This window comes from Dendrobium catenatum, unplaced genomic scaffold, assembly GCF_001605985.2.
Source record: "Dendrobium catenatum unplaced genomic scaffold, ASM160598v2 fragScaff_scaffold_390, whole genome shotgun sequence".
NCBI classification, from domain to species: domain Eukaryota; kingdom Viridiplantae; phylum Streptophyta; class Magnoliopsida; order Asparagales; family Orchidaceae; genus Dendrobium; species Dendrobium catenatum.
In genome coordinates this window covers 2,557,053-2,570,134 of record NW_021318852.1, presented here as the reverse complement: position 1 = coordinate 2,570,134, position 13,082 = coordinate 2,557,053, and the positions used below count along the sequence as shown (strand labels likewise).

The 13,082-nt window shown below is 34.9% G+C and overlaps 1 protein-coding gene across 1 annotated transcript in view; it reads left to right on the top strand.

Annotated features, from left to right (window-relative positions):
• LOC110104982 (obg-like ATPase 1) overlaps positions 1-13,082 on the top strand; it is a 28,509-nt gene that overhangs the window by 3,900 nt on the left and 11,527 nt on the right. Inside the window, exons 4-5 of the mRNA XM_020834308.2 lie at positions 2,833-2,924; positions 3,997-4,095. Of these exons, the coding sequence (XP_020689967.1) occupies positions 2,833-2,924; positions 3,997-4,095 (191 nt within the window). The remainder of the gene's footprint in view (positions 1-2,832; positions 2,925-3,996; positions 4,096-13,082) is intronic.

Genomic DNA, 13,082 nt, shown 5'->3' with positions numbered 1-13,082 from the left:
ATATAAAAATGATTAGATTATGGATTGTGCCAAGGAAAAAAGTAGAGTAATTTGCTCCGGAAAAAAAAAGTATAAATGTCTTGTCTTGATAAGATGCATAATGAGATTTTGAGAGTTACGGATGATATTTGAGTAGTTTGGCTAACAAATATTTTAATGAAATTTTGAAGAATACGAGGATGCCAAATGACTAGGGGAAAAAAACATTTTGATATGAAATTAGGGAACAAAGGAATTGCTTAAGTTTGTGGTAATTATAGGAGTTATTATTATAAGTTTTACATTGACACTATGGAAAAAAATCTTTGTATTAAATAATTAAATTTGTTTATGCTAGGAAGGTTCAATGCAGAGTTTTTTTTCCCCACAAATATGTATCGAAAAGTATGGAGGGCATGGAAATGTTCTTCATATAAATTTTTCTGATCTTGTTATGGCATATATATAATCACTACCACAATTGATTTGATGTGCATTAAGTAAAAATGTGTGTTGAAGGTATTTTGAAGTACCTCAGGAGTAACATGCGATAAGAGGATTTTAAAGGAAAGTTAAAGGTTATTTTTATGAAATAAAACTTGGTTGATTATGTTGCATGGACCAATGTTGGGTAGGAAAAAAAACCTAAGTTAATGGAAGTGGAATTAAGAATATCTAGGTTGATGTGTGATAAAATTAGGGAGAATAAATTGAAGAATAATTATATTAAATGAGCAATTGGGTTTTCATTTATTTAAATGATAAAGACAGTTGAAAAAAAGATTTAGGTGATTTGGACATGTATAACAAGGGGTAGAAAATGCATCAATTAGATGGGTAGATAAAATTAGCATTAAAAATAAAAAAAGAAATTAATGGAGGTAGATCTTAGCCAGTGTGGATAGATTTTACAACTTATGCGCACTCAAAAGGATCAAATGAAAAATGAGGGTTCATAAAAACTATCTTAAATAGTTGGGATAATGCTAATGATGATGATGATGATGATGGAGTACTGGCTAGTATTAGTTGTAATTATATATATATATATATATATGATATGATATGATATATGATATTCACAATAAGGAGCCATGATTTATGTTTTTTGCAAACTATGTTGTTCTAATACGTGAGATATTTTGCTTGAGTGAGTGAGAAGTTATAATAATGAAGAAACTGTTTGGAAGATAAAGAGCTTTAGATTAGTTGAATAAAGCTTAAGTTTGTGATAAACAATTTTAGTTTGTATGTTATTAATGATTGTCCACGAATATTTCTACTTGCTACCTTTAGCAAGTGCTACGTAGATACTATAATGGTCTAAGTATCTTATCTTTTATTATCTTTTATATAGGAAATACATACATATATTAGGATTAACTTCTAGAAGTATGTCATGATGGTTAAAATGGAGAAATGTTTCAAACGTTCCATGCTACTAGGGAATTTATGTAGTCTTAAAGGTGAACTTTTTATAATTGCAATTAGTCAGACTACTTGCAGTTTATAGAATTGCAATTATTACAGAGCTTAATGTTGAGCAGTAATAAAAATTATTTGTAGTCTAGTTAAGCATGGCAAAAATTAGAATGTTATGGTAATTGTGTGAAAGATAAGGTGGTATATTGAGAAATTATTTTATTAAAGAGAGATTAGGAGTAACATCTATTGAAGATTATGTAGTGGAAACTAGACTTAGTTTCTTTTTTCATGTGCGATGAAAGATAGAATATAAGCAATAAGTTATAACAACAACATTGTTATTGTCAGGTCCCAAGACATGGATGAGAAAAGTGGAGGGTTGTGTTAGATAGTTAACAACCAACATAAAACTTATTGAACAATCATGACTATACAAACAATAAGATGTGGGAATAAAATTAATATTGGAGGATTAGAAAGAAAAATTGGCATATCAAAGGTGACTTGTATAGTTGTACAAAAAGATTTTTACAAAATAGTATTAATTCATGCAGCACTCAACTTCAACAAATGATCAGCACGTATTCATATAGTTGAAATCAAGGTTTTAAAAGGCGAAATAGGGAATCGAGGCGTTTTTTCTAAGCGAGGCGAGGCGTAAGCCTCGAGGCGGATCGAGGCGTAAGCCTCAAACGCCTTTTTAATCGATGGTTGAAATAAGACTAATGATGATGATATGGTTGCGGTAGTGTGGATGTTCATATAGGTGCATAGAATAGCTTTGGCAGAGGAAGGGCACATAACCAATATTAAATGTTGAGGAAGAAAAATGCAACACTTAAATAAGATGATTAGTCCATGATGTATTGATAGGAATATATTTAAAGTAGGTGCTGGAGTTCCTTAGGAAGATGCATTTTTGCTAAGAACGTATGCTCTGTACTGTTACAAATTCTGACTTCTACAACTAAAGATCTGGGTGAGTCTGTGGAAATTATTTTGCAATATGATACAACAACAACAACAACATAAAGCCTTTGTCCCACTACGTGGGGTCGGCTACATAAATCCTTTTTTGTCATTTTGTCCGGTTTTTGCAATATGATATTATGCCAAATATCTACCTTAAAATTAATTTACTAATACTTATCACTTGTTTTAAAATGGTGATGAAAACTATTGATTCTGAAAATTTTCTTATTCGACTGTACTCTCTATTTTCTTCACTATGTTCATGAACTGTCTAACAGATAGTTTCATTCTATATGATGGAAAACATTGCCTATCATATTGAATCAAAATGCTCTAATCCAGTAGCAGGAAAAGCATTCCTGCTCTTTTGAACCATAATTAGCTATGGGTGTTTTTACACCTTTAGAGGATACTTTTTTCTAATGAAATTCATTCAATTGGAACATGGTTAAATAGGAGCATTTGAAGACCCAGATATCATTCATGTGGACGACTCAGTAGACCCTGTTAGGGATTTGGAGGTTATAACAGAAGAACTCCGTCTAAAGGTATTTCTTACTTTCACACCTGAAAAATTGAACATATACTTGAAGATTATTCCTTTAAGTAACATTATTTTGCTAGTTAACTTCTGTTTACTCCTGATTATCTTCGTCCATGGTTAAATTTAAGGGCCACAGAAGATTTTTCATTGTCTAAGGCCTGTCCAGACGAACAATAGCTTAACTTGGTTTTGACATGGGATATGAGGAGATACTACTCGAGTACTCGTGCCTAATGCTTTCAATTTTCTTCAAAGTGAAAGTCATCCAATACATTTGCTAATTTTAAACTATTAATTGTTAGTCAATTGTAAAGTTGCTCAGTTTTGGATCGATGGAGGACGCAGATGTTTGAGCGCCATATTAAAGTGTTTTTTAATTTAATTCATTTGCTGTCATTTTTTCCTAACATAATGTTTGGTTCATGTAGGAAATCAGTGTTACATGTACGGCTAGTTGCCCAAGTGCCATTGATAAAAGAAGTGAATATTACTAGATTCCTTATTTGCAAGTATTAGTTGATATTCCTGATTTATAGAAACTGTGCACACATGGATAAGTTCTTTTTTCCTTTTTAATTCTTCCCTTCAATTTGGGCGAACGCTTTGTAATATTCATGATTTTCTAATAGAAATGATGTTTCTGATGTTGAAACTAGACAATGAATTACTTTTGATTGTATTTCAGCTATAATATAGTTGAGATTATGCATGTAACATGATCAATATGTAGATTAGAAAGCGAGGGTTTTATTTTCCACTTTTCTATTGTATTCCAAGGATGTTCATTTCTCTCCATTTTACTGATGTTGTTGGTAAATATATTTTGAATAAATTGGTTTCATTGTGTATTTAGGCAGCGGTTTTGACTTTCCTTACCAGATATGAGTTATTTGATACTTAATCTCACATTTTACATTCTATTTTATATTTCAATTTTATTCCTCTCAAGCTTTTTTTTTTTCATTTATGCGTTGTGTTTTTGACTGTGCTAGTTTTGAAGTATATGATTAGAGTGCAGCTATTTTGAATTTGGAACATAGGTTTATTTTAACTCCTATTTATTGTTATTTTTCTAGGATTTGGAATTTGTGGAAAGAAAATTAGAGGATATTGAAAAAGGCATGAAAAGAAGCAATGACAAACAGTTGAAGATAGAGCTTGAATGTTGTGAAAAGGTTAGCATTGTTGCTTTCTGATATATGCTTTATGTTTATGCTGCATTTCGACTTTATTTTCAACATATATTTTATTTGCCTTTTGTTTAGGGACTTGTGAGTGTTATGGGGCACTATCACTTTTTTCTATGAATCCACTAGTTTGTGGTTGATTGTAGATTTTGGCATCACTTATCCATTGATGCTGGTGCTACCAAGACCAGTTGGTTCAACCAATCGGTTCAACAATCAGCCTAATTTGGATTTTATGTTTTATCCTATTGGTAGTTATCCTAGTCATCAATAGGATTAGTTCTTACTCTATCCTAGTCATCAAGGAGCTCAATTCTTATAAATAGAGCTTTCTCTCTGTTGTAATTCATTTTTTTAGAAATAAAATTTCATAAATTGGTTTTCTGTCTTTGTTCTTTTCTGTATCTTGGAATGACTTCTAGGTGGTGGCCTCCCCTCATCTTCTTTCCCCGGCAGCCATAGGAGATTCACCAACTTCAAGAATGGCTTGCGTTGATGGAACTTCGTCATCCAACCGAACATCGAAGTAAAGGAAACTATCAAGAAGATGAAGAGAACCATTTTCATCAAGAAACCTCTAGTGGAGAAGAAGAACCACCACCTCTTCGCTACTATCGATGTGAACCAAGAGACTCCCTCACAACTGCAACATCAAGATCGATATTCCAGATTTTGATGGAAGTTTAGACCAGGATGAATTTCTTAATTTACTTCACACCGTAGAATACAGAGAAGTACCCCATGATCGCATTATAAAACTGGTAGCAATCAAATTAAAAAGCAATACATCCTTATGGTGGGAGAACTTGAAGCGCACAAGACAATGAGAGGGGAAAACCAAGATCAACTCTTGACTCTTGAGACAAGATGAAGGAGAAATGTTGAGGAAATTCTTGTCGGCCCACTACTAGTAGGATATGTTCCTTTGACTACACTATCTTCAACAACAAGAACTTTCGGTGTAGTGTTAATAATTGAATTCAAACAACTAACACTTAAATGCAACCTAGTGGAACTTGAAGAAAATACTATAACACGGTTTATTGGAGGTTTAAACCCCTCCACCAACCTGGTGCAGCTTCAATCATATTGGACTATCACCGACATCATTAACCTCTCTCAAGGTAGAAAAGTAACAAAGAATAGAAACCCATTTCAGTAGGAGACTAGGTCTATAATCACCTCTGACAATAGCTCTTGTGGATGGCCAAAAATTAGAAAATGCAGTAATACTTGTTATTCTAACTTCAACCCCTCCAACCACAGCCACCACCTCCCTTCTCGCACGTAAGTGTTTTAAATGTCATGGTTTTGGACATGTTGTAGCCAATTATCTTACACAACGCATCATGACTGTGATGGAAGAAGTACAAAGCAAAAGCACGCCTCAAACACAACAAGAAGCTAATGAGGTTATAGAAGAACAACTCTTATATGCATATGAAGGAGAATTGTTGGTGGCTCAATGTCTTTTAAATATCCAATGTGAAAAGGAGAATGAATGACTATGTTATAATCTTTTCGAGCAAGATGCACCGTATATGGCAAGGTATGCAATTTGATGATAGATAGCGGAAGCTTTGAAAATATAGTATCCACACTTTGATTAAGAAGTTGAACCTTCGTACCATTCCACATCCAAGGCCATATCAGCTTTTGTGGCTCAAGAAAGTCAATGAAATCAATATAAGAAAACAATGTTTTGTTCCATTTTTCATTGTAGGCAAGTTACAAGACCAAATTTTTGTGTGATGTTATTCTTATGGACACTTGTCACTTTCTTCTTGGATGTCCTTAGCAGTACGACCGCCAGATATGCATGGCCACCTCGATCTTGCTCCCAACATTATTGGCTATCAAATTCTTGCATTTTCCTTGATACCATCCTCTTTACTTCAAGCCCAACCGCCTCTTGGTTCAAACATCAAATTTGTCATAAAAGAGATCTACTACTCGGAAAGAGATGCTTATATGTTGTCCTAGGTCTCCTATAGAATCTAATTGAGTACAACAATAAAAGGTAGACAATGGATACAAAATTGCACATGATATGGTTTGAAACACATCACCCATGATGAAAATGCTTAATAGTTGCTCATTTCGTAAAATGAACTGCACTAATGCATTTGAAATGCCAAAATTACTCAGGAAAGACACCCATTTTTCCTAGGTTATTGCATGTTGAAATTTTTTTAAATTTCATACTTGCGTGAGAGATGATGAATTAAATTTTCTTGTGCGCAAGTTGGCAATCTAAAATTGAGTTGTACGAGAGATGATAATTTCGCGAGAAGGGATCAATATACACAAACTTGTTTCAAAATACCAAAATTAATAAAGTTTAATATTACTTTATTATTATTATTATTATTGTTGTTGTTGTTGTTGTTGTTGTTATTATTATTATTATTATTATTATTATTATTATTATTATTATTATCTTAGAAAGGGTTAATGCTTATCCTAACCCTACCCAATTGCCGTACTCACCCATGTCTCCCACAACTCCCCCAATTGCAAAGGCGCGCCCTCCTCTATCATGTGCTTGTTCCTCTTATAAAATCGCTTATGTCCCTAACTCCCGTTTTATATCGAAAAAGAAAAAAGGAAAAAAAAAGAAAAAATCCCATTGAATAGACCTCATCTCACAAAAAACCTTGACTCCCACTTCATCCCTTATTCAAACTGCGACCTACACCCCTTTGTCCGCTTCTCAAAACATCCCAACCTAGCTCGTTACGTCAATCTCTTGTGCTACCTCTCACTTGCATAGTCTTCTCCTATGTATCCACTCATGAACATTGTTTCCCCTCCAAAGCACTTGACCACAACTCTTTTACTAGCCTCTTAACTCTAGCAACGTGATTCCCAAATCCCATACCTTCTCAACCACTTGTGCTTCTCTCTCTTTCTCTCTCTCTCTCTCATATCCGACTTAGATTGTTGACCTCTATTTTCCTAGTAATAGCCAAGAGTTCAACCAAACTACAATTTCCAACTCATTAGACATCAAATCAGTTTCCCTCAACCCTAAACCATGCAACTTGCCTCCTCTTTCAAGGTTTCCTACAACTTTTAAGTTGTGGGAAAGAGAGAAGGGCAATGTGCCATTTATGAATTACAAATTGAAGATACTCCTTAAAAATGTTGTGTTCAAAGAGAGAAATGACCACTCACTCACTTTAGGCTAAGCGAATGGAGAGATTTTATACAATCTTTGGGTTGTAGAGGGATGGATTTCTCAACAATTTTGATTTGTGGAAAAGAAGGAGAAGGATATGCAATTTAGAAATTGCAAATTCAGGAAAGATCTCCTTGAATTTTTAGATGTTCAAGGAAAGATGTGCTCATTCACCTAACTTGGGTTGGGTGTAAGAGAGGTTTTCCAACAACTTGTAGGTTAGGGGAGAAGCAATATACAACTTATGGGTTGCAAGTTGAGGGAAATCCCTTGAACATTTGGTGTTTAAAGAGGGGTCACCACTTAATTTATGCTAAATAAATGGAGGAGTTTCTTTGAGTATTTGATGTTCAAAGAAAGAGACATACACTCACTTAATTTAGGCTAGGTGAATGGTGAAGAAGACTAGGTTTTAAATTCTAGGTCTAGGAGGTTGCCCATAGGTTTTATGTTCCAATGAATAGGATAAAAAACTTAAAATTTGGCTCTAAGTTCAAGAACTTTATGTTATGGAACCTTTGGAATCTTGAAGAGACTTCAAGAATCATGCATGGAGGAGGAAAAGGCAAATGTTAGTCAACTATGTATATCAACAAACAAAGGAAAGATGAATTAGGATTTATTTCTAAAATCCAGAGATTCACTTGTTTTAGTAAATGTTTCACTAATTAAAATTGTCATACGTAAAAAGCATATAACTATGCATCTCTTAGGATTCTAAAATTCATGCCCAATAATGCTGTGAGAGTTTATCAATATTCAGGAGGTAGATTGAATTGCAGATAAGGCACTACCTAAGGATTTCACCTTCATTTTGTGAGAATTTTATAATATGGTTCTAGGTTTCCCAAGGCAGAAGCCTTTTGATGCAGCTCGCAGCAGAAGTTCTAGGTTTCCCAAAGGCAAAATCCAGAGATTCATGTGATGATGTTGTTTGGAACCTTTGGAGGCTCCAAACATCATGCATGAGAAGGAAGAGATGGTTGCCTGTTGATTTTGTGCTTCAACAAACTAAGGGGGTGAAATAACTGATCATGCAATGAAGTATTTGGAGCGTTCAGATGCTCCAAATTATTCATGCATGAGAGGGATGGGTGGATCATTGATTTGCCTTCAATAAAGGATCGCTATTTACCAAATTTGTGTTGGGTAAATATGGGAAAACAATGTGCAACTTGTAGTTTGCAAATTTGAGGTATCTCTTTGAGCACTTGGTGTTTCAATGAGAAGGATATACACTCACTTAATTTAGGCTAAGTGAATGGGGAAGGAAGGCTAGGATTTGGATCCTTAGTCTTAGAAAGAAATTTTACTTGTTGATTTTGTGCTCCAACAAGTTAAACGAAAGAACCTAAAATTGGATTGTGATGTTGTTGAAGTTTTTAGGGGACTTCAAGCTATCATGCAAAGAGAAGGAGAGGGTGTTTATTTGTTGACTTTGTGTTAACAAACAAAGGGTGGATTAGTTAAGATTTGTTTTTAAGATTCTAGGATCCATGCACTATAATATTTGGAACCTTGAAGAGGTCCCAAAAAGTCACGCATGGAGGAAAAAGACGTGAAAGTTTGTTAATTTTGTGTATCAACAAACAAGGGGTTGAATAATTGATCATAGGATTTTGATTTTAAGGTTACAAGATTCATGCAATCTAATATTTGGCTTTTGAGAAAACTCCTAAGTATCATGGATGAAGAGGATATGCATGAGAAAGAGAACACCCTATGCCTCTATGAATGTTTGGATTCTTCTGGAGAAGGGAAAAGTTTATTTTAATGCTTAGGAGAGTTTTTTGAATCAATTTTGACATGACAAATAGTATGAGGAAAGGGAACACAACTTGCAATGTAAGGAAACCTACACCTCAATATTTATCTTGAGATGGGAAAACATCACCTAGCCTATGGTCTGTTTGTAGGCGATGGATTGTAAAGCAACATGAATGCTAATACATGCATTTGGAGTCGCCTGACACAAATCTGGCCACCCTACGCATATCAGCATGTCTTTTTGACTCTCACAAGAGAGGAAACAAATGAAAATCACTAAATTTCTGTTATTTTGTGGATATACAGCGAATGGTGGGTTTTGAAGAAACAAAAATCAAAGTTTCTAAGGGACCTATGGCTTGGGAAACGTCAACCACACAACCATTGGCTTTGGGACCTAAGTTTTGTTAAGTTTTAAGGGTTTTATCTCGTTGGTTGTCATGGCGCTAACCATACTCCACTCGCATTGTTAAAAAGGTGAGAAAGATGAAAAAAGTTGTCGTCCAAGAGTTTCGATCATCACTTCCACGGGTGGTTTGACATGAACAGAATTGTCTCGGACAGGCCGGTCGTGAGTGGACTGGTCGCAGACGGAGAGCTACACGCTAACAGTCACTGATCGTGGACGAGGCGATCAATTGCTAGCGATCGCGGGTCACGGAAGAGGCTGATCTGTCGCGGAAGGAGCTGGGGACTTGGACGGGAGGTAGCTGCGGATAGAGCAGCTGAGGGCGACGGGCTTCGCGCAAGTGGAGGAGGTTGTGGACGAAGGTTCTGTGTGGGTGAAGGTCGCGGACGAAGGGTTCTGCATGGGAGAGCTCCTTCTCTTCTGCTTGGTTTGCACTCACGAAGATGGACCAAATGAAAAGCCCTCTATTTATCGCCTGCTTTATACTCGAAAATGCTCTGTCCCGCTCTATCTATACGCGAAACGAGGGGATTTTGCTCTCGAGTGGGTTTTCTGCGCGATATCCTGTTGTAGCCGTTGAAATCAGATATGATTTAGACGGGATTTGACACTGTAGCAGTGACCGGTTCAATTGGACCGTTGGATCTGATTTCTAGATTTGGAAAGTTCAAATGAACTTGTCTTGGACCAATTTAACTGAAATTAAGTCTTAATTAGACTAGATCCGAACCAATTTGGGCCTGATCCGGTTCGATCAAGTCAATTTTGCGAAATTAAACTTGAATCGGCTTCAAATTGCGTCGAATGTTATTCGATGAGGCTCGATGAGACTCGATTTGGACCTATTTGATTTTAATTTAATGAAATTAAATTTAATTCCATTTTAATTAGGTATCGGTTTTGGTAAATTGACACTCGCGAGGGTCGGTTGAGTCGATCGAGCACAATTGAGCCCAACCGAGCTCAAATCGACTCAATCTGGGCTAAGTTGACACAAAAAGAAAAAACACGTCAACAAGATTGAACACAAATAACTGAATAAGACTAATAAGAAACTCAATAGCTCGCCAATGAATAGAACTTGGTAGCTTGCCAACAAGCACAAATAAAACTTCATTGCTAAACTCAGAGCACCAAATTATGGACTAAAAATTGGCAGTGAAATGGACTATGGTACCACTTCTATAAACAAGCAAAGGAAGATTTAAAGCCGAACTCACTAGGACAAACTATGGGCTAAATACAAGAAAATTAACAATGATTTAAATGTGAAACAAGAACTTAAATTGCAAATATGTGATTGAATCCTCAGTATATACATGCAATTGGGCAAAAGTCATTTTTTAAAAACTCAAAATAAAGTATACACGCATTCTAATGACCAAACATTTATGTAGACAATGAAATTTATATATTTTCAAATCATGCACATGCCTTTTGAGATAACCTTCAAACTCAATTGCAATATTTTGAAAAGTATGCAAGCGCATCATTCAAATGCACTAAAATTATTTAAGTGCATCATACAAATGTGTAAAAAAGTGTGCAAGTGCATTGTGTAAATACACTAAAATAATATGCGCCATTCAGTCTGTACATCAAATTGCCCAAAGTCAAAAGCTTGCATGTGTTGTAATAAATGTGCTAGAGTCCAAATTTAAATATCAGAATGTTGCGTAGTTTGAAAATAAAGACAAACTAAAATTTACTTTACTCTAAAAATCATGCATCAATTTGAAACATCGCATACTCGTTTCAAAATTAAGTCCACCAATATGTGTGTACGTTCACAACTGGGTTGTCTTTTGTAAGGAACAAGGTTGGAACAACCTTTCAAGTCTGATCCTTCATGTCTCAAACATTGGAGTCAACAAGACTTGACTTTGTGATAAACATTCACACATTAACAAGTATTTTAATTTTACATTTACATAAGGATTTCATGGCTTTCTATAATAAAAACTTACTTTTAAAATGCAAACTCTTTGTTTCAAACATATATAGTACAACAATAACAAGCATTTATCTCACTATGTGGGGTCGGCTATATGAATCATTTTTCTCCATTGTGTCATGCTAAGGTCAAATTCTCATCTAAATTTAATAAAGAAAGGTCATTTTTAATATTTTCTAACCAATTATTTTTGGTGTACCTCTGCTTTCTTAACATAAGTCAAATCTAATACATCTACTTTCTTAACTGGGTCAACGGAAGGCTGGCGTTTTAGGACCAAACCATCCAAGGCGACTCTCTTTCATCTTATCTTCTACTAGAGCTACTCCAACCTTTTAATGTATATGCCAATAATCGTGAGGTTAAATTTCATATAACAAATCCTCTATATATGGGGTAGGGTTGACAAGGTTATGAATTTCCAAATAAATTTAATGATATGCAACATTCAAGCCCAATCCTCTGCAATTAAAGAGGCAGAGTAATTAGGATTTTAAGTATTCAAATTCTGACGTGATTTTGAATTTACATTTTATGTATTTTTCCTTTTTTTTTTAATATTAAACATTATGAATTTTTATTTTGTATTATCCTATGATGGAAAATAACTCATGATCATGCTGGGTTTGGTGCTCTTCATTTGGTTCACGCCATTGTTCTTCCACTTGTTTCATTCTTTTTTGCTCCTTGGTGGCTGGTTGGGTGATTATTTATGAACTGTTTTTTATTGGGCTTGGCCCATTTTTTTCTCCTTTCCTTGCTTGTTGCTTGGTTTTACCTGTTGTTGCTGAGTTTTCCTTGTGACTGCTCGTTTTCTTTGCTATCTGCTCGGTTTCCCTACTGCTGGCTGCTCGGTTTTCCCTACTGCTGGCTGCTCGGTTTTCCCCTTTCTGATTCCTATGTAGGATGCTTTGGCTTCTTCTTGTGAGGGATGACTTGGGTGGTTCTTTGATGTAGACAAGGAATATAGGGGACCCTATATTTCTTGAACACAAAAGACACACGAGAAGAAAACTGACAAAATGAGTAGAAATTAAAACAAACTTTGTTAAATAAACTTAAATGACCCAAAACTTGACAAACACAACAAAAGATGCTAGGAGATTTTAAAGAAATAAAGAAACTTAAAAAAGACGCTATCCTCAGACAACCGTCAGAGCGGGTTCCTCACATGCATCGAATTTGTAGGTTAAATAAGTAAAGTGCATAAAACTAGCAAACCGATGGTCCACCTATATAATACATGTATAACATTAATAGAATATAAATGATAACAAAATGAATGAATCAAGGAAAAGGAAAATGTTATGCATGCAAAGGTATACAGGAGTTCACCCCGTATGGTACTGACTGGGGAAGCAATATACTCGTGCATGTTAAAAGGGAAAAGATAATGGAAATGGAAAAAAAGGTAATAGGAAATGAAAAAGAAAAGGAAATGGAAAGGTTGTACCTTTGGGTACATTTAGACGGTGCTCCTGTCAATTAAAAAGGAAAAATGGAATATAGATTAAAGAAATTTTAAGAATGAATATGATGATATTTATATGATGAGATATGTTTAAATGAAACAATGAAAGGAATGAATAAAGTAAGAGCAAGGTACACCAATGTAAAGGTTAATTTTATTATATTTTAGTGAATTTATGCAATATTAAGTGATG